This window comes from Gossypium hirsutum, chromosome A10 (assembly GCF_007990345.1).
Source record: "Gossypium hirsutum isolate 1008001.06 chromosome A10, Gossypium_hirsutum_v2.1, whole genome shotgun sequence".
NCBI lineage: Eukaryota > Viridiplantae > Streptophyta > Magnoliopsida > Malvales > Malvaceae > Gossypium > Gossypium hirsutum.
The window spans coordinates 6,279,152-6,307,088 of NC_053433.1; the positions used below are offsets into that span (position 1 = coordinate 6,279,152).

The window sequence follows — 27,937 nt, forward strand, 5'->3', positions numbered from 1 at the left end:
TAGTCTAAAATAGTGTTTGTTCATCATATAAAATTACAGAAAAGACTGTTATTACAAATTTCATTGGCCTATAAAAAGTGGCACTCTTTTTTCTTTTTTCGAGTTACAATAAAACACTAACAATGACCAAAGAATAAAAGATTACAATACTTGAATAAGATTCAATTTTAAAAAAAAATAATAATAACAAAAAGAAACCCCTAAGAACCCCAACTATTAAGCCTGACCCTACAGCACAAACACCCAATCTACTATATGAAAAGAAAAGTCTATTATAATTACAGAGTATGCACATATTTTGGCAGCACATAAATTCTGCATTGTGCAAATATGGCAACAGAGTGAAGGGGGGGACAAAGGGATGGCTTCACTCATTCCGTATGCTGTAACAAGAATGAGAAACCAGAGTGTCCACGAATCAGAGGTGGCGGATCGATTTCAGCCACCTCTATTTGTTGCATTGACTTGGAGATATCATCCATAGAGAATGGAATGCTACAAGAGAAAAGACCTAAATGTTACAGAAATGGGCGAAAAGCAATACTACCAATAAAAAGGTTATGTATGTGATGATAACTGGTACCTTGAATCATCATCCAGTAAAAATGAACTGCTGACAGCATTGTTGGAGTCCTCAGTCATCTTAACTCTCATACTCGCAATTACCTGCAGCGAGAACATTTTTGGGCAGAAGTAGCCGTTATATCAAAAGATAATGTTTGAGGTATTGACTTTTGTATCAGATAATGGGTAAATGACAATTCTATATGTAGAGACAAAAGCGGGAACTGGTGATGCAATCGAAATTGTGAATTATATGGTAAGGCAAAGACCATAACAGAACTATTAAGAATTTGTAGGACAAAGCAAGGTTCCAGGTAATTCAATTAGAATCCAGAAATGCTGGCAATGAAAAATGTATGCATGCACACATATCCAACTGTGAGAACCATCTTGTGGTAACTATCAGAAAGATCTGAAAGGTGAGGAATAAAAAGACCAGCATTTTTAACTTACATCTGAAGAAACACTGTGTGTACCATATTTGTCATCCCAGTACATTGTACTTATCCTGTACAGCTGCTGTATGCTAAGCACCTGGTATTTGAAAAAACCAAAAGGAAAAATCAGAGAAATGAAGTGAGAAAAGGAGGATTTAGGAGGTGCAAAAGGTGTGTAGGCAACTCACAGGGCAAAGATCATTGGTTATCTCTTTCAAGGTCTTTTTGGGCTTCTGGTGTATGACCTATTTTGGAAGAAAAATTCAAATGAAAACAAAGTTTAATAAGAGATTAAAAAAAAAAGAAAAAAAAAGAAGCAAAAGTTTAAATGTCATGGTAGCAGTGTAGCACTAAAGACAAACCAGGAAGCCAACTGCTTGTCTAATATGCTTCAGCTCATCCCAAGCTGAGCCTGCAAACTGAAAGTAAAGCACGCATTCAACATTTCTTCTATTAAAAAATCAGTAAAAAATGAGTTGATGATTGATTGCTTGTTAGAGTACGGTGTTGCTACCTCCTCAGTTGCATCATGGCACCATTGTTCCAGCTCAGCTAGCCCAGCTTTAACGTACTCCCCATTGCTGAATGAGCAACATTCACGCCGCAAAAGAAGGCTGCAAAAACATATCTAAAATGTAAATAAAAATAGTTTGATATATGATAAGCAATCAAGAACAAGAAGATAGAACCTCAAAGTTTTCGTACTTTTTTAGTGCATTTACCTATTAAACAATTGAACATTAATGAATGAAAATGTCTGAGTGAACACTTTGCAAATTAAGAATGAAGGAACCTGCAGGGACAAGAGAGCAAAGAGAATTATGTTGCCATAATGGAAAGCAATTCACTTTTGGTCAAGGCATAACTGGCCCTCACTCACATAATTGGCCCTCATTGTCTTCAAGTAATTGTTTAAAGTTTTCACTATGCTTTGCCAGTGCGCAATAAGAGCTTGTTGAGCCACAGCATTAGCTTGAGAACGTCCCTTCCCTAGGCTAGCCCGGGAAGTTCTGGGTGCCTGCATCGTAATCGTAATGGACATGAATAGGGAGCAAAAATGATTTTGTTATTGCAAAAAATAAGAGTACTTAACAACACAAACCGTTAACATGGCTGCAAACAAAGCAACAGTGTTGGGTCAAAAACCATTTATTTGAACTGTTGGCTGTCAGTTTTACCTTAAACCACAAAATTCAAACATATCTAAAATCTATCCTAGTTCTTAATAAATATGCTAATTAGAAGAAATATAGAATGTGCAGTGACAAATAAATCATAACGGTGAGCAAAAGTGAAGTAGTTTAGTTTACAAGAATCCACAAAAGAGCTGGTTACAGAATAGAAAAAGCAGAAATCGATGGAAAAAAAAAAGTAGCTCAGGTTTGATTGCATATAAAAGACCTCAAGTCTCAATTTTGAAACTTGAAAAATGAAGCAAATTCAAGTATTTTCTCCTATTATTGTAACTGCTAAAAATGTTGGGCAGAATTGCTCTATATACCTGAATACATGATGCAAGCACTGGAGATATCTCCTTTTTCAAATTGTCCCTTATCATTCCATATATCTTCTCAAGGAAGGCTGTCAGTTGCTGTTTGAAAAGCAAAGCTGGATATTTTGCTTCAACTTGTCGTAGGTCATCAAGACCACCAAGCAGCCGGCCATTAAGAAATGAGAAACCAGCAGTTTGTGGAGAACCTCGAAGTCCCTAAGAGGTTAAGTCAGAAGACAAAAAGGAAAAGAATTAAAAAACTCGATCAAGCTGCAGGTTGAGGTAAATGTATGACAGTAAAGATACTTTAAAGGTTATCCCTACTTGAGACATCCTTCCAAATAGAGAAGCTGAAGTTGATCTTCGCCTTTGAGGAGTTAGGCTTGCTGCACCACTTGCTTTGAGCGTGCGTTGCAGCAGCAATAGTAGAGTGGATGAATTTGATAACCAATAGGATAACAAGTCATTGTTATCTGCCACCTAGAGTTAGGCAATATTTTAAACATGAGTATTTATACAGCAATAAAAGAAACAAAAGAAAATTACTGCTTTATAAATTATCCCATTGAAAAATTTCCATGCAATCTACCTTGAATCAAATTGATCAGCCACAAAATAAAGGTTGATTTGTTAATACCTCTATTGATGCCCCTATGGTTTGAATTATCCGATCAAAAATACTTGTTCTTTCAACTTCAAATGATCTCCAATGGAGCAGGCATTTATATATTAGGCAAGCAGCAACAGGCTTGCCCCCGGAGAATCCTAAATCTTGAGAAATACACTTTATTAGAAGTTCCTGATTCTCCTGCACCAATCAGAATAAAGCCATTAATTGTAGTTCATCAAAGCCTTCCAAAAAACCAAAACAAAAAATCTAAACCTCTTGATAAAGATCATTTTCATGTTAATATGTAAGCATCTTTCTAATGGCCAAAGGAAAGAGGCATGCATCTTTTTCAAATTTCAGAACTGACCTGTTGCTTTTCATTAAGAGACTTTTGGGGCTTCTCCTCAGTCTCAGTTAACTGTGGATTTGGTAGCGCTTTCTTTATTTCTTCATTCACAACATTACCATTCTCAGGAGTTCTCTGAAATTTCAGAAAATAAAATCATAACATAAACCTCCATAATATACAAGGTATTTAAAAAAAAAAAAGACTTCTAAGCAACCAGTACCTGAAAAATTGTCGTCTTGGGTCTCGCTGCCAAAGCTCTGCCTGTTGGTGACATGGAGAGTGCTTGTTGACGGAGTACCTGATTCTCTGATTCTAAATTAGAGAGCTTCTCTTCTAGCCTGAACCATGGGAAGAATAAAAAGTTGATAAAGGCTTAAGCCGTAAATCATGTCCAATCCTAGTCATGCAATAGACCATTATATACACAAACTGTTGGTGTGAGAGCTAGAAGCCAAAGATATTTAGTCAACCTAATCAACAATGTAACACATGCGCAGATTACAATAACTCCAAATATAGTTGACAAAACTATGGCAAAAGGACCACCATAAGATCGAATGCCTTTGCTGCAAATTATCCAAATAGGTAATAGCAAGAAAAGAAATGGAGACACCATAATCAAGCAATGTAATCATAACTGATCTTACTGAAACAGTAGTGATCAACCAATGAATTCATTTTCAATATCATGGTATTAGTGACAAACCTCTGCACTGAATCTTGAAGCTGATCTACTTTCTTCCCAGCATCATCAAGCTTCTTAGTCAGATCCACATTTTTGGCCTGCTCAGTGGCATGAGCTTGCTTTGCCTCCTTAGCTGTTTGCTTTTCAGCCAGTAGCAAAGCCTGTACGGATTTAGAAATTCGTTCATCAGAGTCAAGAGATGCATATTGGACACCAAAGGCTAGAAAGCCTCCTGTAATCACCAAAGGTTAAAGGCAGCAATGTTTTTGAGCAAGCATCTGGTCAAAGGATAAGCTCCTTCAAACTTAGATCACTTGGACTTCATTCCTTTTGTCCAGATAAATTTGTGCAATACAAATCAAGAGAATCCAGAAATTGTCTAAAGAAAAAGTAAAACTGTTGGAATTCCTTAAATTAAGCAGATTTTCTACCTTAGTTCTAGGAATTTCCTTGTACTATTAGCCATAATCAAATTACTAATTTTTAGGGATAGGCTAATTTCTAGAGATTATTTCCTTTTTATTTTTCCTGCTATTCTTTAAAAGGCTATAGTCAGATTAGTAAAATAAGAATAATTCTTCTTCCTAAACTTGTTCATGGTATCTAGAGCATCAGGAATTCAGTTGATCCTACTCTTTCTTCTCTTTCTTGTTCTGTTTTCTCTGTTAGAAACCCTACTCCCATGGGTGACACCGAAAATTCCTCTGAGACTCTTCATAAACTTCGGCTAACCAAAACTCAACTTGAGGCTCTTCATAAACTACTCAGGACTCCTACAGCCAGTGGGTCACTAGCTATTCAAGGTACTGCTTTAAATACTACACACGAACCTATCACAACTTCCTGGATACTAGACTCGGGTGCATCCGACCACATGACAGGTAATCTAAGTTTGTTTCACACCTATTTACCTTGTCATGATCAATCTCGGATTCGCATAGCTGATGGATCTTACTCGCTGGTGGCTGGAATTGGGACAGTTAGACTTACTGAAAATTTTTCCCTTGATAAAGTTTTACATGTTCCAAATCTTTCCTATAATTTACTCTCAATTAGCAAGCTTACCAAGGATCAAAAAGTACTTGTTGAATTTTCTGCTTTAGGTTGTGTGGTTCAGGAACAGGAATCGGGGAAGATGATTGGCACTGCTAAAGTTGATGATGGCTTATATGTTTGGAACAAAAACAGTTCACAAGAAGGGATGGCCTTATCTACATCAAAAGAAGATTCTATCATGCTATGGCACCGTAGACTAGGACACCCAAATTTCATGTACTTGAAGAAATTGTTTCCTCTACTATTTCTAAATCAGAAAATAAGTTCATTGAACTGTGAAGTTTGCCAACTGTCTAAACACACTAGTGTCCCTTATCCTTTGAAACCTTATGTTCAATCTCAACCTTTCTCTTTAATCCATAGTGATCTATGGGAAGCCAGTCAAGTAAAAAACATCACAGGGGCTAGGTGGTTCATAACTTTCATTGATGACCACACTAGAGTTTGTTGGATCTATCTCCTTAAAGAAAAATCCGAAGTCTCTAGAGTCTTCAAAAATTTTCATTCAATGATTCGAACCCAGTTCAATTCAAATATTTACCCCCTTAGAACTGATAATGGGAGAGAGTACTTTAATTCTATCCTAAGTCCTTATCTTTCTGAGCAAGGAATCATACATCAAAGTTCTTGTCCTGACACCCCTCAACAAAACGGGGTTTCCGAGAGGAAAAATAGACATCTTGTAGCCGTGGCTCGTGCTCTTATGTTTACTATGGGTGTACCAAAGTATTTATGGGGAGAAGCTGTCCTCACTGCTTGTTATCTTATAAACCGACTCCCATCTAAGGTATTAAACTTTCAAACACCTTTACATACTCTTCAAAAAAATTTTCCCTTGTTTCGTGTTCCTAATCTCCCAACCAAAACATTTGGTTGCAAAGCATTTGTCCACAACCATCAACCTAACCGATCTAAACTTGATCCTAGAGCCCACACTTGTGTCTTTATTGGTTACTCACCTACACAAAAAGGGTACAAGTGCTACTCTCCAACCTTACACCGGATGTTTGTGTCCCTTGATGTTACTTTCTTCGAAAACGAGCCATATTTTTCAGCCTCTCATCTTCAGGGGGAGATACTTAGTGAAGATGAGACCTTGAGCAATCTTCTCATTATACCTCAAGACTCTATCAGCCCTACCACCACTACAAAACCTGCTGAAAATCCTACAGCCACTGTTTTTCCTGTTTTGGAACCTGTTTTTCCTATCTCCACTGTTCAGCAACAAGAAACAAGGGTGATTAACCATACTAATGAAGAAAAACAGCCCACTCATTCTGAAAAACAACAAGAAAAAACTCAGGGGCTTCGTGTATACTCTCGGAGACATCAGCTGCCTGAAACAGAAACAGCAGTGCCAATGACATCTTTACCCGAGGACTGTCTTGAGGAAGAAGTTTCACCTCCTTCATCTTCCATCTATCTTCCAATTGCAGTAAGAAAGGGCACTAGGAGCTGCACTCAACATCCCATTTCTCGGTTTGTATCATATGGAAACTTGTCTAAATCCTACAATGCCTTTGTTTCTAATGTTGACTCTATAGAAACTCCAAAAAACATAGAAGAGGCTCTTAAGTCAACCAAATGGAGGCAAGCTGTGTTGGAAGAAATAAAGGCTCTTGAAGACAATGGAACTTGGGAAATATCTAAACTACCTACTGGGAAGAAGACCGTGGGTTGTAAGTGGATTTTCACCACAAAATTTAAACCAGATGGGAGCATTGATCAATACAAGGCTAGACTTGTGGCCAGGGGTTTCACTCAAACATATGGGTTGGACTATGAGGAAGCATTTGCACCAGTGGCCAAATTGAATACTATTCGAGTGCTTCTCTCAATTGCCATTCAACTTAGAATGGCCTTTGATCCAATTGGATGTAAAGAACGCTTTTCTCAATGGAGAATTAAACGAAGAAGTCTACATGGATTTTCCGCCTGGATTCGAAGGAAGCAAGGGCCAAGTATGCAAGTTGAAGAAGTCCTTGTATGGACTAAAGCAATCCCCTAGGGCTTGGTTTAATCGTTTTGCCAAAGCCATGACTAGTAGACATTATACTCAAGGTCAAGCTGATCACACCTTATTCTACAAACACTCGGATAATGGGAAGTGTTGTATTCTCATTGTCTATGTAGATGACATAATATTGACAGGGGATGATTCTATTGAAATTGAAAGACTAAAAGAGTTCTTAAGTCTTGAGTTTCAACTTAAAGATTTGGGGAATCTTCGATATTTTCTAGGAATGGAGATAGCAAGGTCAAAGGCAGGTATTTCAATCTCTCAAAGAAAGTATGTTCTTGATCTACTTTTTGAAGTCGGACTGTTGGGTTGCAAACCAGCCGAGACTCCTATGGAACCCAACCTTAAATTAGGAACTGATAAGGATGGAGAAGAGGTAGACAGGGGGAGATATCAACGGTTAGTGGGAAAACTTATCTATCTTTCTCACACTCGTCCGGACATAGCTTTTGGAGTAAGTGTTATAAGTCAACTTATGCATGCTCCTAGGGAGAAACATTTGGAAGCTGCCTACAGGATATTGAGATACTTAAAAGGGACTCCTGCTAAGGGGTTGCATTTCAAGAAAGATGTAAATCGAAGCATAGAAGTCTACACTGATGCAGACTGGGAAGGGGCAGTTAATGACAGGCGCTCCACAAGCGGTTACTGCAGCTATGTTTGGGGTAATCTCGTGACATGGAGGAGTAAAAAGCAATCTGTTGTGGCACGCAGCAGTGCTGAATCTGAATATCGAGCTTTGTCCCACGGTATATGTGGAGGAATGTGGTTACAACGGCTAATGGGAGAACTAAAATTATCCTATACAAAACCTATAACATTATACTGTGACAACCAGGCAGCAGTTAGCATAGCTCATAACCCTGTACACCATGACTGTACCAAGCATGTGGAAATTGATCGCCACTTTATTACGGAGAAAATTAACAAAGGGGAAGTTTGTGTTTCATATCTACCTACAAGACAACAAGTAGCAGACGTGTTAACCAAAAGCTTGAGCAGAAAAATGTTCGAAGAAATTATGGGCAAGCTGGGTTTGATTAACATCTACACTCCAGCTTGAGGGGGAGTGTTGGAATTCCTTAAATTAAGCAGATTTTCTACCTTAGTTCTAGGAATTTCCTTGTACTATTAGCCATAATCAAATTACTAATTTTTAGGGATAGGCTAATTTCTAGAGATTATTTCCTTTTTATTTTTCCTGCTATTCTTTAAAAGGCTATAGTCAGATTAGAAAAAATAAGAATAATTCTTCTTCCTAAACTTGTTCAAAAACACCTACAGATTTACATTGGAGCAAAAGCATTTGAGCAGTACAAACCATGCAAACTCCATACAAGTAGAAAATATGATGCAACGTATGAATATAGGGCTCTCTCAAATGCTTTTTGATATACCATCCTTGAATACTAGCATAACCAATTTTTTTCTTCAAATAACGAAATAGAAAATTAAAATAATCTTTCAGACTCAGCATAATCAAACGGCCACACTCTACTTAAGGAAAAATTATATACCATCTCAGACAAGAATGGATGAATACCTTCAACTTCTCAACTTCAGATGTCAACGAATTTATCTTTTCTGTATCTTGAACAATAACAGGAGTTTCTTTGACAACAGGAGGTGCTTCCTCAATGGCTTTTCGTGCTGCCTCTCTTTCCTTGATAACCATAGATTTAGCTTCTTCCACTTCTGATTGCATTTCATGCAGTGCATCTTGCAATTTTGCAATTTCTTGAGCTTTTGCCTCCTCATGATCAGCCTGCATTTAAGTTCAAATAAGAATAGCATAGACCTAGTAAACTATAAGAATACCACCTACAGCATTAAACTATTCAAGTAAAAAATTAAAAGGCTTTGGTAAGCAATAATATAACTACGCTACCCTCAATCGCTTTTCAAGTTGTAGACGCCATGTAAGTTCCTCCACCCGCTTCTCTAGCTTGTCCTTTGCCGCCTTCAAAGCTCCAGTTTCTCTTGCAGCCTAAATAAATTTAGAAAAATCAGGTTTAGCTTGGATAAGCAACCAAATTTGCATTAACATTTTGACATGTATAAATTAAGCAGCAAAAGACAAACCATTTTGAGCTTTTTGAGCTCTCTTCTAGCAACTCTGCACCTCCAGCCACACTGTGAAACTAATACAGCCTTCTGAAGACTCTTATAATAAGAATAAGCTTGGTAGCAACGCCAGTGAGCCTGCAGATCACCAGGGGTTAAGAACCAATAACATTTATCATAACTAAAGAGTTAAAGCCCTTTTAAGCACCGATATGTTAATAGTAGAACTTCCCATATGGTAAATACAGTATCCTTCTATGTTTTCAATAAAGATGTCAAGTTACTCTACCTGTATGGTAATGGCAGCTTTAGTCTGCTTCCTGAACCTAAACTCATTGCGAGCAGTCATCGACCTTAATCCCGTCTGCAATAAAATTGCAGATTTCCTCATTGTCAAATAGGATTTTCTGTCAATGTGTCGGCGCAAATTCTTCTGAATATTCAAAGCTCCAGCTTCTCTCCTCAGTTCATCATATATTTTGCGTGCCATATTACCTACAAATTGTGGAAGAAGATTAAATCAGAACTCCAAGCCAGGTCCATAAGGAAAAAGAAGGAGAAATGAAGCTAACAACTGAATAACTGAAAGGGAAATGTTATACTTTCCAAAAGCAGAAAGAAAGAGCTATTCTCCTAGCACAATTTTGAAACTTGGATTTGTTTTTTACCTCATTTATTAACAATTTTCAACACCCAATGCATCAGGATGATTAATTTTGTCACTCTCACAAAGCGAAAAGAAAATTACAACAAAAACTCCCAAAAGTTCTAAACATACATCTCAGTCAGAATAATTGTCACTGTTTTCACCTCTAAAATTCTTAAACACAGCTTACACACATCTAGACATTGAAAAAGGCAGTACCATGGAGACATGACCATTTCCAGCAGAAAACTATAGAAGGTAGGCTTTAACAGAGTTCAAAAAAACACCTCTCAAATAAGACTGCAGACTGATAGCAGCCCCACGTAATGAGATGAATTCCTTGCGAGCAATATATGTACGAATCTGTCGCTGAATGGTCCTGGCTGCATTTCCAAGCACCTCTGCTCTCCTAGCATCCAACTCTGCCATCTGACCTGCTCTAAGGAAAATCTTTGTCTTCCCCACCTGCAAATACACATCATCCAGGGAAAAAAAATGGAAAAAAACACTGTTATACAAGGCCGCAAAGAAATGACATTTCTTGAAAGTGAGGAAAAGACGTTAAGAACTTAAAAGATGTCAGCAAGCCCATGTTAACCAAAAGCACTCGATACTTCTGCAAGACCTTTCACAATTGCAGCCATCCTTTTCATTTCACAGGGTGAAGGAGGGAGCATACCGCATTTCCTTCCCTTCAGGAAAGTTGGTGACAATATTTTATCCCATTTACATTCTTTTTCTATAATATATAACTGGAGAGAGCGCAGCAAAGATACACTTCAATTGGGTATATAATTTTCTGAAGCTAAACCAACTTCTAAGAACCCTACAGATTATGTACTTTCAATGTATTGGCCAAAAAGAAAATTACTGAAACTCCAATAATGAATAAAAATATTATTTTCATCATTTTCAGCAATGAAATAGAAGAAATTCAAGAGAATTTAACTGCTTATTAGGTAAATTTACAAGGATCGAAGCTTAAGTTGCAGATGAATATAGGAAGAAAGGTGACTTTCTCTGTAGGTTGATAACATTTTCCAAGAAAAAGCAAGCAATTTAAGGATCCTATTAAAAAGTTTCCTGTTAAGTATGGTAACCAAAAGAATAACTACCACCAATCAAAATATTATTTTGCCAGGTTTATTAAATAACAATGGATACACATTAAAATGAAAATGATAAAAAGAGATTACCTGATATCCTTTCAGTCCCTTCTTATCAAGTACCAGTTGACATGCAACCTTATCATCGTAACTGAAGAAAAGAAAGATTACCAGATGAAACTCTATTAGTTAGTTGTTGTTCAATCAAAGAAAATCATAGCAGATCTTCTAAAATGTATACAAGCATGAAACACCTAGAACCATTACTGAAACTTACTTTCCTTCCAAAACATCCGGAGCAAGTAGACCAAAACGATTGAGAAAATCGTAAAATGTACGTCTGGTAGGATATCCAGCACAGCTGATCCTAATTGCTTCAAGAACACCCTAGAAGAGAAACAAATACAAATTTTAGTCAAGACAGTGTGTGAAAACCAAAATATGATGAACCAAGAGAATCTTGACAGGTAACACTCGGATTCAACAATGGCATTAATAGCATATAAATACTCACACCACAGCGTAGTTGTTGAATGACATTGAAATTCTCAAAAATAGCAGGCTTCAGGACATTATTTGGTTTCACACATCTAATGTAGTGGGGTTCTGTAGCACTCAAGGTCTCCATCAGAGATTGAAGTTGTAGCTGCAATTTAGACAAATTGTTAACAATTTATCATTATCAGAGCATAAAAGAAAATAACAAAGTTGTGATGCATGGCAAGTCTTTCAAAATCATTAAAGCTTAGTGAACAGCCAATATGCTATCCAAAGTAGAGCAACCAACATAATGAAAAATGTTATAAGCAGGTGGAAGCACTAAGCATATAAACCATGACCCAACTGGAGAAATAGAAAATCCTAAAAGCATAAGTTGACTGCTAACGCACTGGAAGTAGTAAATGGTTGCCATGTCTTAGCCAACTCGCCATCATGATTTAAACATGATAAAAGCCAAGAGATAGTCAACCAGGAAAATTCATATTTTCAATCAGTTTTCATTCACCAGTTTCCACGAGTTTACCATATTTCAAGCTCTGGAATCAAAGTAAAACAGAGCACCATGAGCACTTAATTAAATAAAACCCTACAGTAAAAGAAGTCATATATAAGCTGACCCCAAATTTAACAAGAGAGGAAGGGTGAGCAAAATTGTTGGGTAAAAGAGTAAAATATGATGCAGCCAGGGCATTAGCAGTATAAGCAAGAAGTCTATTATATCTATATGCTACAAGCAAACTTACAGATAAGGAGAAAGGACAAGCAAACCTCCGTGAAAGAAAGTTAAACCAACAATAGGGCAGCTATAAATGGAATGTTGTAATCACATAACTGTGCAACTGACCAAGAGAGATTGACTATGATAAAATACCTTGAAGCGCGATCCAATGGAAGAAAATTTTGATGACTTTGATGATTCTTCTGGAAGTGGAGGAAAAAGACTTCTCACAAAAGAACACTCTGATGCAGTCAACAGAGCTTGATGCTCAGCCACCACATAATCTTTGTTTTTGTCCAGAAACTGATTTGCTTGATAGGTTACCTAGTCAGTGGATAAAGACATCAAAAATTGTGAACAATCTACAGCCAACAAGGATAAGGTTCATATACTAGGAAAAAAAGGTTTACCTCCCCTGCATAGTGGGAGATGGTAAAATCAGTACGGGAAAGCTTTGGTTTGATAAAACGCTTATTATTTTTGAAAGTCTGGTACAACTTCTGTGCAAAAGTCTCATGGGTAGACTTGGGGAACATGCTGCATTGATGAAAATAAACACAAGAACATTGGCCAAAGGAAAGAATAAGAGACAAAGTATAGAACTAAATAAATTAACCTATCATAGATTAAAATCATTTGGAACCAAGAATTATTAACCAAAGCAGCATACCAGGCTTCATCTAAAAGCGCAATTATTCCTCCAGGCTTCTGTTATATATTGGGTTACACAAAATAACATATTAGAATAAGGGGGAAATGAATATGACAGAAAAAGAAAGATGCAAAATCTATTTGCTGATATAAAAGTATCTTGCAAAGAAAAAAAAAATTGAAAAACTATATGAAAACAAACTATAAACCTTTTCAATTAGGTCCAAGACATCTTGATTGTCAACAAACTCGATGTAGCTCCAATTAATTTCTTCTTTTGTATATTCTTCCTGCTCCATCTTGAATACATGCTGCAAACATATATTACAATGGATGATAATCAGTCTTACTAAATCTCCAACCCATGGCCAGGCCTATTTATGAAGAAATCTAACCTGATTGAAATGTTGCTGCAGCTTTTCATTCGTGAAGTTGATGCAAAACTGTTCAAAGCTGTTTTAAACATCACAAGTCAAGCTTGTATTGGAGTAATATTACTATTACAAAAGCAACTTCCAAGTCTGCAAAGTTAAAGTGTTACCTATTACACTTAAAACTTTCAAAACCATAAATATCAAGAACTCCAATTATTGACTTTGAGTTTGGATCCTGTCCAATCGAAACGTTAATTTTATCCACAAGCCTGTAAGCAAGAATGTAGATAGAACAATTAATATTTAACATATAAAAAAAAATAAGACAATTTTAGTTCAAATCATTAAGCAGGAAAATGGAAAAGGACACCGGTTTAATTAGTACTATACCAGTCAAATAACCGAGAATATACTGTTTTGGCCAAAGCATCCCTGCTGGCAACTGCATTCTCAGGGTCAAGGCTTCTTGTGATAATTTCTTCTGGAGTTACCATGACACGTTTGATGAGGGCATCTTCCAAGCTCTGGGCATCACACCTATTAATGATTTTGATTGATGAGTAGGAAAATACAACTGTTTAACAATCATTAAGAGAATGCAACATACACACTGAGAATATGGAAATGTTAAAGATAAATACCTAAGAAGTTCGGCGGTCATATTAAGGTGGAATCTAGACTTTTCATCCTTGACAACTGAGGAATCTATTTCCTTTCCCTTGGCAAAATTAATGTTCCCAAGGTGAAGAATTGCAGCAACTACTCTAAAAATTGACTCCTGAAATTTAAGGTATATCATTTGTATTAATAAAACATCACAAAAACACAAATGGCCTGAACTCTAAAAAGTGATATGGTAACACCTGTTCTTCGTCATTGATTCCAACAATATCCATAGCCCTTCGGGTTGCAAGATACTCGTGAGCATCATTTACACCATCCAACTCATAGCAACTTGATTGATTTAGATAATGGAAAGTTTTTGGGCTGCCCAACCTATATCTTTCAATATCCTGCAGAATTTAGAAACTAAAAATATATATTATATATTTTACAAATACAAGGATCAATGTTGCTCAGACTTGATTACGAGTACCAGGTGTTGGTACATGTCTAGATGTTGACTCGTCAATTTCCTTGAACTTAGGATAACATGGGAAAAGGGTCTGAGAGGAGGATAAGTCTGCAGGGACTAGTTTTTGGCGTACAAACATATATATAAATAAGGTTACACGATTTATTTGTTTGAACATGAGAGTTAATTTCAACTTATGTGACAATTGTAAGGGATGGTGAACATATCAATTTGTTTTCTTGCATTTACGATAAACATAAAGTCAACTTACTGAAGGGGAACTATGAAATTCAACAGTTGCATATTTTAAGGAGATTTGGAGGTCTACTTGTGCAGAACTGGGCCCAAAAGGCTTAATTCGTATTATCTCAGGGCCCAAAATCCAACCTCATCGAAAACTACACTTTTGTTTACTTCCTAGCACAACAACAGGTAAGTACAAAAAAATAAATAAATAAAAATAATGCAGAGACTGGTTTTTTTCTCTTTTAAATGTGAAACCAAGAAGAAGACATGACCAACCACATATTTTCCTTCTTTCTTTTCTCTCTATTTTACTCTCTTTTTCTTTTTTCTTTACTAATTGATTTCTTGTTTTTCTCACTTTGAAAGTTCCCAATGTTTTTCACCTCTCTCTCCTCTTACCCATGATGTTAACAGTAAACTAGAGATCTCTATTGGCTTTGGGGTTCAGATCAAAACACGAAGACGAGTTCAAAGGTTTTACCAACATCAAACACAGATATCAAATCATATCAAGGTCATTTTGTGTCAACACCCATCATTCTCACTTTTTACCGAGTCCAAGCAACAAAGAAGGGGATCACTAGCAATATTAAAATTGCTTGATGAAAAGAACATAAGCATCAAATCAAAACCAAAACATGGCAACACACCTCAGGTGGTGCAGCACACAGAAGGTAAAAGCAGTGGTAATTCCTCTCAGGATCAGAAATTTGGCAAACACGAGATCTTTCAAGCAAATAGGTTCTGATTGCTGCCCCAGATATCCTTCCATTCTTGTCAAATTGGATTTCAACAAATTTACCAAAACGACTGCATTGGGAAGTCTCAATTAAAATTAAGGAAACAATGCCAAGAAGAATACTAAATATGCATAATCTGTTGTAATCGAAATCAACAAATACTCTAGCAACACTATAAACTCATAAGTTATCATATTTCTATAACACTACAATAACAAGTGCACACCTTGAATTGTTGTTCCTAACCGTCTTAGCATTGCCAAATGCTTCAAGAACTGGATTGGACTGCAATATTCAGTAGCAGAACAAGAAATAAGATGAAGAAAATTGCAATCAATTTTGTTCTCCAAAAAGAAAATGTACGGGTTACCTCCAAAACTTGCTGTTCAACTGTGCGCCCTTCTACTCCAGATCGCCCACCCAAGAATGCAAGATATCTCATGAGCATTTTTGTGGTCTCAGTTTTACCAGCACCACTTTCTCCACTAACCAGAATAGAATTGCTTTTACCTTCATTAATCATTGCCCTAATTTTTTTATGAAACAGCACAAAGTAAGAATTCAAACAAAAATAGAAAGCAATGTCTACCATGGGATCAAAAAGATTGATAACTAATCACCTATATGCAGCATCACCAACTGCAAAAACATGGGGACTTAGTTCTCCAAAAGTAGCTCCTTTATATTGTTCCATCATATGAGTATCATAGAGATGAGGTAATCTTTGAAATGGATTTACTGCGATCAGGATATTGCCGGTGTACGTCTAAGACAGTAAATGTATTAAAATGGTAAGAATATGCTTCAAGTTCTTCCTTTAGTATCTAAGTACCTCTAGCTGTTGGTACATTTATATACACACACATATAAAAAGAAATACAAGTATTGACTCACATAGATCTCATTAAGTTCATATCTTGTAGCCAAGTTTTGCAAAACTCCAGGTTCGTGCAAATATGAAAGCTTTGTCATGTCATCTACTCCACCAGGTGGTGCTTCTGTATCCTTTGGAAAAGCTTTTGATATATTTGTGACAACCTGCACAAAGCAATCCAATTGATTATATCTACATATATGCACCACAACCATCAACTTAGCTAACAGAAAAACATAGAGAATTTCCTCAGTTATGACCCAACATAATCAGGAAATAAACATATTGTGCCCATGTTCATTCTCATTTTTTTCCTCTTTCTTTTATTTTAATTTACAAAGGAAGGCTTGAGTGATCTTGTTTACTCCAGACTCAATATGCACTTTGACCACCTTTATCGTTACAATAATAATTTATCATTAGGAATTCAGGGGGGGGGGGAACATGTGTAGACTCAGACTTGAAACCCTCTCTTATTTTTATATATTTTATATTCTTCAGCATTGCGGGCAAACTCTGACCAAATCATTCTTCTTTACTAAAGAAACTACATTTTGTTCCTATACTTCTAGATAGAGCATCATCTACAATACTAGTATTTCATCAGTTTCTTTTTTCCATTTTTTCATCTAAATTATGAGCATTAGTAGCTTCGAAGCTAAAAGTAAGCACTCCATTGCTCGAATTTCCACTTACAATTACTTACCATGCAAAAACAAAACAGCTCTATTAATACTAATTAAGAAAGAAAAGATAAGGGAGCACTTACAGTTTTTCCATGTGCGGTGTTAACATGAATCTCATTTCCATTGATACGAATAACTTCTCCATCAATCCATGCTAAGCCAGGATCTTCAACCCATACATGAGAACCTATAATTATGTTATCTGGGCCAGCCTGAAAAATGAATTTCCCAAAATAGGAACTCAGACAGAGAAACTTTAACAATATGGAAGCATAGGATATATATATCAAATGTATAACCTAAAAGTCACAATGATCAAGAAAAAAGAAAAATCTAAGCTCAGGATAGTTAGAGTTCAGAAGAACCTAAAGCTAGAATGGATAAGAAGGCAAAATCTAAGTTGAGTTAGGGATATTCAGAGAAGATAATAATTCGTTAGTAACATTCTTTCAGAAATAACACGTAGTCAACCAGAAGTCAACTGTTTTATAGAAGTAAAAAAGGCAGCAAAAACCATTCATGGAGAAACTATAACTTTTAAAAATAAATTATTCTTCGAATTTTACAAGTACTTTTAACTTGTAACATAAGGCAGTAATCCAAAAGACATCACCTCCTTACACAGATAAGTGCTCTTTGAAACATTAGGTACCTTCTGAACACGAATACTAAATGATAAACTAAGGTCATTGAAACATCAATGTCTGGTTCTAAGCACATTAAGCTAACTCGCCTATGACTACAATTGGCTGAAACAACTACAACATAAACTGAAAAATGCAACCATCCAAACTAAAAAATTGAACATAAAATAACTGGCAGCTTTCAAGCTAATCCCTCATTCATTTGCCTCTTCAAACCAATTCTATCACCAAATGAATCGAAATACCCATTCAAATACCTTGACAAGACTGCAAATAAATCATTGACATACAAGTTTCAAATGTTATTTGAGATATATTCATCCCAGAAAACTGCCTCCTCCTATGCTCTGTTAACAAACCCCACTTCCCTTCGAACTTACAGAATTATCAAATAGACAAATTACCCACTTCCTCAAATTAGAATTGTATGCAAGTCAAGTCAAGCAGGGAAAACAAAGTCAAATTTCAAATTTCACAAATAGCACAAGCCACAATCTTGTATACTCAATAACATACAAGCAAAGACTAGATTTTGCTAAAAGCAAACTAAAAGGCAAAAGAAAAACAGAAATATATTGAAGTGAGCCAGTCCTTACCATTGAAAACAGCAAATAAAAGCCCTGATCTTTCAACTCATCCAAGTACGAACTCTCTTAGAAAACCAAACCCCCCCCAAATAAACTTTCAAACTTCTGAACAAAACCCAGAAATCCTCTGTTTTTGTTCTCTTCCCTCTTCAAACCCAAAGCTTGAAAGACCTTGTATATTCAAAATATCCCCCTCTCTCTAAACTCTGGGCTTTCCTTTTATTTCTTGTTTCTTCCTCCTTCCAAACTCTGGACAGTCTGCTTTTGAAAAAAAAATATAGGTTTTTTGAAGTTTCAAAAAAAGATTGAATTTTTTGAGTTTCAGTTTTTTTTTTTTTTAAATTCCTCTCTCTCACTTCTCTGAATCAAAGCTATTTGGCGTTTGTGTGGTCAGCTGAGGATAGCAAGGTGTGGGGACAAAGGGTGGGTCCTACAGACCAACCTCTACCTCTCTCTCCTCTCTGCACCGTGCTTTGAGGACCTGTCTGTGTCCTTTTTTTTTTTTTCCTTCCTTCTCTTTCTTTTCTTTTCTTTTCTTTTCCCCCAAACAGTCTTCAAAAATAAGACGCCAGCTTCAATATTTTGGCTAAATTTAAATCCAGGACGGTCACTGTTTACTAGTGTTTTTTTAAAATTGCCTTGTTACGAGATTTGCCCATACATTTTGCCTTTTATAACTTGATTGCCATTTCCTACGACAAATATAAATCATTTAATATTCAATAAAATAAGATTCTGTTTAGTTGATTTTTTTATTATTAAATTCAATAATTAAAAAATAATGGATAAATTGTAAAGGGAATACCGAACAAGCACAATCTCAATAAATAAATCATTTTGAATTATTGTGAAACTAGTTTCTATTCATTTTATAATATTTTAAATTTATAACATTATTTTTTGTTTGAAGCCATTAATGAATTTTTTTTCAAAAATAATTAAATAATTGAAAAAATTAATATAAGTACAAAATTTTTTAACTGATTTAGAATAAATTATATTAATATCATTTTATCTTAAAAATACTTAATATTAAAACAATACAAAAACGTATGTGTAATTAAAATTAAAAAAAACTATTTTAGAGTTTTCAAATTAATTTTTTTAATAAATAAATTAAATATATGTGAAATAACAATAACAATTAATGAAATATAAAGTACATGTAATTTGAGTATTAAAATATAAATAGGTAAAATTTTGAATAATTTTATAGTATAAATTAAAACACAGAAAGATGTTTCTATAATTTAACCATTATTTAAATATAATGAAAAATGTAAGTGGAAGCCCTCAATAGTTGAACCAAAAACACGAAATATACTCTCCGTTACTAATCCAATTTATAAGAGTATTATAAATTAAACTCTTCTTTTTTATTGATTGAAGCTTTGCTCGATTAGCATAGATAATATTATCACCAATCAGCTAACCAATTGGCTTATAATAAAAAATTACCAAGCAACAAAATTCAATAGTTGAATAAAAAAAGTAAGCTCAATTTGTCATATTCACCTTCAAAACAGAATATAAAATTAACGGAAATTGATTGTTTAGTTATAAATAAAATTATGTGATTTTTTTAGAATTCAAACTAAAATGAAAATTTTTATAAATATTTAGAGCTAAATTTGTTATTAAACAGTAACAAAAGCCCAAATCAAGTGATCAAAATATTTTATTCCGAAAAGTTTAATGACTAATCAGAAATTTTAATAGTTCAATAACTAAAATAGAATGAATGCAATAGTTTAATAACCATTTTTTTAGTTTCCCCAATTATTTATTAATACAAATGGTGAGAATTTAAGGTGAATAGTATTTTTTACACGATGAATTTGTGTATAAATGAAACCATTTCCACCAAATCTATCTTATTTTGAAGTAAGCATTTTCAGCGTACAATTAATATTGCATAGAATAATTTATGAAATTCTGTAAATTGCAACAAGAAATTACTGAACAATACCTTTATGCATGGAAGGTAATGGAAATGTCTTTAATAACATAAATTATAGGAATATCTTTTGTATAATTAAAAGTTTTATGTAAGGGACGATACACATAATTATATATAATAGGACTCGATCGGCATCGGCATTATTGTTAGTGCAGGAGGATGTGAGTTCGAATGCACTAAAATGCATTATCCTTCTATTTAAATGTTGAAGAAGGTTTATGAATAGTTCTAAGCATTTTATAAAAAAAAAATAGTACATAATATCAATTTAATAATTTTAGATTTTCATTTATTATGTTAACCATTTATTAAATATTATGATTCAATAATGAATTATTTTTAGCATATATTTTAAATTGGTAAGAAATAAATATAAAAAGTAATTAAGATTTTAAAATAAAATATCGCATTTTAACTTTGACCATGGAAGGCAATGTCAATGCCTTCTATAACAGGAAATATTGAAAACTTTTGTATAGATTTCATTGTTATTTTTAAGGAAATATCAATGCCTTAATTATGTAAGTAATGCAATTTAGTGTAATAAGGGTAATTAACTATATTAAATGTAATAATATTTGTATATCTTTTTTTATCCAAGATACACAATTTCTTAAAAATTTTAAGATACATAGTCAAGCTTTTTCATTGTTATATTTTTGCTAGAAAAATCAATATAATGAAATAAATTGGTTTGGATTACCAATAATTATATTTTTATTTTTGAAATATATAATTAAAGGTTTTGTACTATACATATACTCACAATAAGGACATACTTACGTCATACATGCATACATTATATCTAAAGGGAGCTAACCTATATAAAAGTCTATTACTACTCATTCGGAAATTCAAGTTTGAGTAGATTCTATGAATGAACAACTTTTAATCACCAAGCTAATAAGAAGAATTCGCCGATAATTGTGTTGAGCATATAACATTATGTCATCGATTTTAATAAATACCAATATATAAATTTCACTTGATAATAGATAGAAATCAAAGTTTAATTATATTAAGGTGTAAACATTAGATCATTAAATTATAATTTTGAAAAATATTTGTATAATATATATTAAAATTTTAAAATTATAGATGGCTATATATCAGGAAATGAAAACAATTTGTCTTTCAATAATATCTATATAATTTTGGGACAACTGTAAAATGAAAATATAAAGTTTGTAAACAACAATAATATTCCAATAGAAAATCTAAAAGTGAGATTAAATTTTATAAGGAATAAAAATCAATTCCTTGTCTCCTTATTTCGCATGAAAAGATAAATATTAAATTTATACATGTGCGAAATAAAGATAAATATTAAATTTATACATGAATTTTAGTTTAATGTGTATTTTAATATATGAATTTTGATTTAGAATAATTATATTCTTGAAACTTAAATTATGACTTATACGTATAAATAAAAATTTGATTTTAACTCAATTGTACACATTTAAATAAATGAATACATATATTTATTTTCATATTAAATTAATATGATTTTTTGTGCATGCAATAAATCGACATAAAATTGTGCCAATTCAATAATGTTGTTAGTGATTTATTAAAATTGAATCAAATAAAAAATTCATGTATAAAATCTCACAAAATCAAAATTTATATATAACTTTACACATTAAATAAAAGTTGATGTATAACTTTGATATTTATCTATTTTTCAAAAAATACATGCCGTTAAGTTACATCTTAAATTTTCCTTGTTAGTATTTTCATCTAATTATAATCCATATGAGATAATAAGTCTTACGGAAAATTTAGAAACCGCATAAATAAAGAAAATTTTACTGAAGAATTAGATTGGAAAAAAGAAGAAGCAAAAACTAGGATTAAATTGAGATAAAATGGTAAACTATATAGATAGTCACTTAATTATAAAATTTTCATTTTAGACACTCAAAATAAAAAGTTTACAATTTAAGCACTCACATTACATAGTTTGATCATTTTGGTCATTCTTATTGTAATACCCCCTAACCCTATCCTGTAGTTCGAACAAGATTACAGCTTATTACCGGTCACTACAATTCGATTACGATCAATAGAGAAAGAAATGAACTATAATTCAGTTTATAAAATATATCTTATTGTCCCTTAATGGGCCATCGAGACTTATAATATATGTTAGAACCAAACCAAAATTCAATCTGAAGCTTATAAAATTTTTTGTACAATTTTTAAAATTTCCTTTAATGAATAGTACCACACGCCCGTGTGGCCTAGGAGACACAGGCCTGTCTCCATGAAACGCCCGTGTTGTCACCCCGTGTGACTCACACGGCTTGGACACGCTCGTGTCCTTTACCCGTATACAATACTGACTTATTATTCATAAACAAACTAATTTTACATGGCCAAATCACACGCTCGTATGCTCAGCCCATTTGGCATTATTTTCAATTCGTACCTAGTGCAGTTTTCACACGGTAAAGCACATGCCCGTGTGCAAGTCATGTGTCTCACACATCTGATCACACGCCCATATGATAGGCAGTGTGGACTCAAAATTAACCTTGTAGTTCAAGTTTACCAACCCTGCAAACCTTGAATAGCAAGCAATTTAAAATACAATTTTTCAACTAGTCCAAAACATGATTAAACATATCTAATACACACTAAAACCACTAGTACAACAATCTATCATATATATTATTAACCATTAAACAAAAAAACTTCAAAATTTATACTTAAATTCCATTTAAATCAATTCAAAATGGACTATGTTATAACATACACTTTACATTTATTAACTATCCATTACCATTCTTCACTAACATCACTTATATTCAAAATAACACAAAAGACAACCTAGGTACATGACATTCCTCAGGATGAGATACATCACTAAGTATTTGAGTTCGGGAGTTGGCTTGGATGCTAAGACGTTAGAATATTAATGATGCAAATTTAAATTCATATGATAATGAATTCGGTCAATGACTAATAGATAATGATAATAAGCATATGTTAAATATTAAAGATAAAACAGCCAAACAAATATGCACTAGAACAATTAGATAAAATTGTATATGATGTTTATTTTTCTTACTATTTTTATCATCCTCTAGTTTTTTAGACTAATATAATACATATGATGGTTTTTTTTTTTAAATTTTTGTTACTGGCTTAGGAATTATTTTAATCGTACTAATAAAATTTTATAATAATTAATATTTTTAAAAAATATAAATTATATAGTTGTGTAATTACAAATTGAATCACTAAACATGATATAGGGAATCACGATATAATTACACTCTATCAACCGAACATATTAAAAAATTACAAATTTTATAATTATAATTTTATTTAATTTATCTGTGCTGTTTAAACACGCACTTAAATAAAATTAGATTGATTTTTCATAGGTTAAATCTATTGATGCAAAAATAATTGCATGGTTGGGAGTGTTCATGAATTTCATCATTGAGAAAAAAGACGAAGCTTTAGACATTGACGATGCTAATTAAAGGCAAAAATATCTTGACCTTTTAATAAAGACAAATAAATTAATCTTAAAAGTTAGTGGACCGATTCTTTCATTCCAAATAATAAATATACAAATAAAAATTAATTTCCCAAATAAAAACAAAAAGAAAGTAGCATTTTTTAATGCTAATCCTTGTAATATTCAAAGTTTAAAGTTAAAAAAAAAATTGTCTTTATTTTAGATTTGAGTTGCATTAATCGTATTTATTCTTTAGTATTTATTTTGTTATTATATTTTATTAAAAAAATTAAAAAATTATTTAAATTTAGATTTAAGTGTTAAAGAAATTTGATAATTTTTAATTGAATCTTAAATTCCAATATTTTGAATGAAAAAGTTAATCATTTATTTAAGGTATTTGACTTAATTAAATTTTAAAATTAATTTGAGTTTAATGTAATTATCGAATATTAATTTTTAAAAAAAAAAATTAGGATTAAACTTTTTAAGAATTAATCGTGTAAGGATTAAACTCTTTAAAATGTCAAACAAAAGTCAAAATTTTCAAGTTATGTTTTCCTTTTCCATTTCAAGTAATATTTTATTTTATTTCAAATTTTTTTAACATTCACTTAGTTTAAACCTTATATAAATATTTTTAAAAACTTAACCTTCATATACATAACTTCTAAAATATTCCCCCATTCGAGTATTTCACCTAAATTAACTTGAATATTTAGAAAATATTATATAAATTGAATTTGATGTTAAAATTATAAAGGGCAGTCTCGTGATTATTCCAAAGACAAGGGTCGTTAAAATTGGTTCCGAAATGTAATCTTTCACGACAAGACAAAGGGAAACCAGCCCATCTTTGATGCAGGCCTCGAATGCATTGCAATAAATAGTAAATTAAATATTTTGTGAATATTTTATGGGTTATTCCTATTATAGTAGTGTACAAAGTAATTTTTCATATTTTTATAAATATTATTTTAAAATATTAAATACGGTGAGGAATATTATTCTTGGACGAAATCATTATGCCATTTCTCACATGCTGTGGCAGCCACTCTTGCTGCCCGAATATCAATCGGTCTTTAATTGAAATGACCAAAGAACCCTTAAATCTATACTTGTTCGACTAAATTAGAGAAGCTAAGAAAGGCTATAATTGTCCTTTCAATTAACGTTATCTTACTCCGTTGGAAAAGCAACGTAGGATTGCAAAGAAGTTTCATTTTAGTACGTTTAGAGAAATTATATTTAAATTCAAATTTAAAATTTAAAAATTTCGAAACATTTATAATATATAAACTGATACGCAATTAAAGAATTAAATGATTGTTTTTATAGCAAATGTAGTTTGTTTTTAAAATATTAAAAGTAAAATAGATGAATATTCTTATTTTTTTAAAATTACAATTATATCAAAATTAAGATTAAAATAAATTTTTATAAGCATTGAACTAAATTATTATGGAGAAAAACAATATATTTACCTAAATTAAAATTCGAAAATAAAATTTTAAAGTTTTTAATATTTTAATAATTTTTATCGTGAAACCTTAAAATTTTGAGATGTTGTCACTAAAATACATTAATTGACGAAGCATAAATTAAATATGCAAAATATTTAACAAATTGCGTATTTAATCGTATTCATTCTATATTATCATATTTTTGCTTTGTATTGTGATTTAATTATTTTTCATTCATTGTTTGACTAGAATTGTTTCGATAATTACAATGCAAGTAAACTAATATTTAAATGATAGAAGATAGCAAAACTAGTTCATAAAAATTGGGAATATATAGTGGCAAATTACACGTTATTGAGAAACTTATGCACATAATTTTAGTTGTGTACGCTAAATGTTTTTGGTTTCGGCGAAGACATAACTATGCAATTTTATTAGTTGCTTAATTGGCTACGTTAAAAGATAACACGTGTATATTAAATAAATTCAACACATAAAATATAACACAATTTACAAATAACAATTCAACCAAGGTTTTTCTTCCACAGTGTAATCTTAAAAAAAACTTCAATAAAAAATTAAAAAAAATTAATTCAATCCTTAATATATATATATATATCTTATTGAGTCTTTAATGACTAAAGAAATAATTAACTAAATCATTTCGTTAATAAAATTTGTTAATTGATTAGTTTAACTATTAAATATACTGACATGATAAACGATAGTAAAAAAGATTATACGTGACATCCCATAGAGAAAGATGGTGGCATACCATCCCATCATAATTTTAACTAGTAATGAAAATACATTTGAAGTTGAGATTAATATTTTTATTAGATAAATGAGTAACTTTAAGTAACTTAATTTTTTTGTCCAATTCGGACTATTTTTTTTAGAGTAACATCTTATCATTAAAATCGATTACGTACAAGCTCACCTAAACCAAGGATCGAAACAATCTCGGATCATCTGGTCCACCCTTTACACCCAACCTATGGTCCAATCTAGGTGAGAAGCCCAGGGCAACAACAAGCCCGTACCAAAAAAGAGGATAGAATAGATTCATAAAAATAAATGAACCGAAGCCAGCTTCAAACCGTCTCGAGCGGATTAAAGAAACTGGTGCCTGTTTGCAAAACCAGTTGCGAAACCCATACTCTGGTTGACTGATCGTTAATCTTCCTGACACAAGCCCTATGCATCTGTTTGCAACACTTCCAAAAGCCCCCTCCCCGACTTGAGCAGCATAGCCTTGCTGCCTTTCCTTTGTCGTCATGTTCTGCGAAAATGGGGGTAATCCTCAACCCAGTAAGCATCCTTATCAGAACGGAGACCCTGCGCACCGAGAAGATGAGATGCTTCGTTCCCCGATCGGTGCGTGTGCACGAATAGACATTCCTAAAAGCCCATCGCTAGGACCTTACCTTCTTCAATCAAAGGGCAACCACAGACACGTCCAACTCAGTGGAGTCGAGCTTGTGAATAATCGAAAGAGCGTCTCCCTCCACCAAGATACGCTGTAGACTAAGATCTGCCGCAAAGCGAAATGCAGCTACGCCCGCAACAGCCTTTGCCATAAAGGAATCCATGAGGTAAGGGGCCCTCACCATGCAAGCACCTATTACATACCCCTCCGAATCTCTAATAATGACACCAATACTACATCTGCCTTGCGAACTTAGGAAAGCCACATCAAAGTTAACCTTGTAAAACTAGCCAAGAGGAGGAAGCCAGCGAACCGCCGGCACCATCGTGCTAATAGAGCTCAAGCGAACATTTAGAGACTCCTGTTCTCGAAGGTGAGTATTGATAAGCTGAATAATCTGGGCTGTTGTAGAAGTCACATGTTCATACACGGATTTATTTCGAGCACGACACAACGAAAGAGATTTGCTTCCAATGAGTTGCCTGCCTTGCATAACTTACTAGTGAAATTGTGATGCAAGGTGTGCCCTCTTGCAATGAGATGCCACTGTACTGCCAGAAGGGAGAAATTTCAGCACAGTCCAAAAAATTATGAGCAAAGCCTCAACACCCGAAGCAGAGCATCTAGGACGTATTGGTGATGCTGAGAGATGCCTGTAGTGTAAATTGCTTTAGGTGGGAATGAATTTATTGCAGATCCACCAATCAGTCAACTTCATCTTAATATCGAATGAAATGATTAATTGGGGCTAATTCAATCACTTGGCCTGCTTTGTGAATATGTGAAAAAAAACCCATATATTTAATTCTTGGTGGTCAAGTGAAGCAAATGGAATTTAGAACAACCATAGGAATACTAATATTAGAATATATATAATTTAATTATATTTAATTTTGTAATTTTAAAGTTTTGAGTCAATCGTTTAAATTATTTCAGTTGTATATAAATTTCAATCTCGATCGTCGATATAATTCAATCTCAATCGTTGGTTTTAAGAAAACTAACTATAAATGAAAGTTTTATAGGTATACATTAAAAGCGTTTACTCAATCATCGAAATAATGGTAAAGATATTAAATAAAAACATATTAATTTCAAAATATTCTTTGTAAAGTAATAAGTACACTTAAATGAATTATTAAATGTGTATAAAAAATTAATATCTAGCTGATATAATTTTTCAACAAGTTATCAAATAATGCCTAATTCATTTCAAATAAAAAGCTATTTATGTTCTTGCAAAAAAAAAAAGCTATTTATGTTAAATATTTAACTGAATATAAATTAAAAGATAAAAGAGTATGTCGTAATCATTTTTTTGAAAAAACGGGATCGACTTGATTTTGAAAACGAAATCTAACACGGGTGTAATACCCCTACCCGTATTCATTGCCAGAATAGGGTACGAGGCATTACCGGAGTTTACGAATTATTTTTTTTATATTCAATATAGCCCCTTTATAAATATCTAACCTTCCCTGCAAT

At 33.1% G+C, this 27,937-nt stretch overlaps 1 protein-coding gene and 1 long non-coding RNA gene across 2 annotated transcripts; one reads left to right on the top strand and one right to left on the bottom strand.

Moving 5' to 3' along the window:
• On the bottom strand, nucleotides 1-18,769 carry LOC107897423 (myosin-17). The gene is made up of 38 exons (XM_016822875.2): nucleotides 18,135-18,769; nucleotides 16,978-17,106; nucleotides 16,229-16,372; nucleotides 15,955-16,100; nucleotides 15,705-15,861; nucleotides 15,561-15,619; nucleotides 15,245-15,404; nucleotides 14,137-14,286; nucleotides 13,915-14,051; nucleotides 13,664-13,810; nucleotides 13,441-13,542; nucleotides 13,295-13,352; nucleotides 13,109-13,210; nucleotides 12,919-12,956; nucleotides 12,659-12,785; nucleotides 12,402-12,572; nucleotides 11,544-11,675; nucleotides 11,307-11,416; nucleotides 11,120-11,180; nucleotides 10,211-10,388; nucleotides 9,567-9,772; nucleotides 9,296-9,415; nucleotides 9,102-9,200; nucleotides 8,757-8,978; nucleotides 4,159-4,298; nucleotides 3,673-3,790; nucleotides 3,471-3,584; nucleotides 3,131-3,301; nucleotides 2,818-2,973; nucleotides 2,503-2,709; nucleotides 1,882-2,019; nucleotides 1,724-1,794; nucleotides 1,516-1,615; nucleotides 1,364-1,420; nucleotides 1,190-1,246; nucleotides 1,018-1,098; nucleotides 584-666; nucleotides 1-495 (listed from the first exon to the last, which is right to left on the bottom strand). Exons 1-38 carry the CDS (start codon nucleotides 18,135-18,137, stop codon nucleotides 372-374), a joined length of 4,575 nt encoding a protein of 1,524 aa, XP_016678364.2. The 5' UTR covers nucleotides 18,138-18,769; the 3' UTR covers nucleotides 1-371.
• A 7,021-nt stretch (nucleotides 18,770-25,790) lies between these two features.
• LOC121208596 (uncharacterized) lies at nucleotides 25,791-27,209 on the top strand. Its single transcript, XR_005903706.1, has 2 exons — nucleotides 25,791-26,618; nucleotides 26,709-27,209. It is a non-coding gene; the product is annotated as an uncharacterized lncRNA (long non-coding RNA).
• The last annotated feature ends 728 nt before the right edge of the window (nucleotides 27,210-27,937 follow it).

Coding starts and splice junctions, on each gene's coding strand:
- LOC107897423 (XM_016822875.2), bottom strand. Junction 4,299..8,756: donor CTGAAGTTGAGAAGTTGAAG/GTATTCATCCAT, acceptor AAATCCGTACAG/GCTTTGCTACTGGCTGAAAA. Junction 496..583: donor TTACTGGATGATGATTCAAG/GTACCAGTTATC, acceptor TTTCTCTTGTAG/CATTCCATTCTCTATGGATG.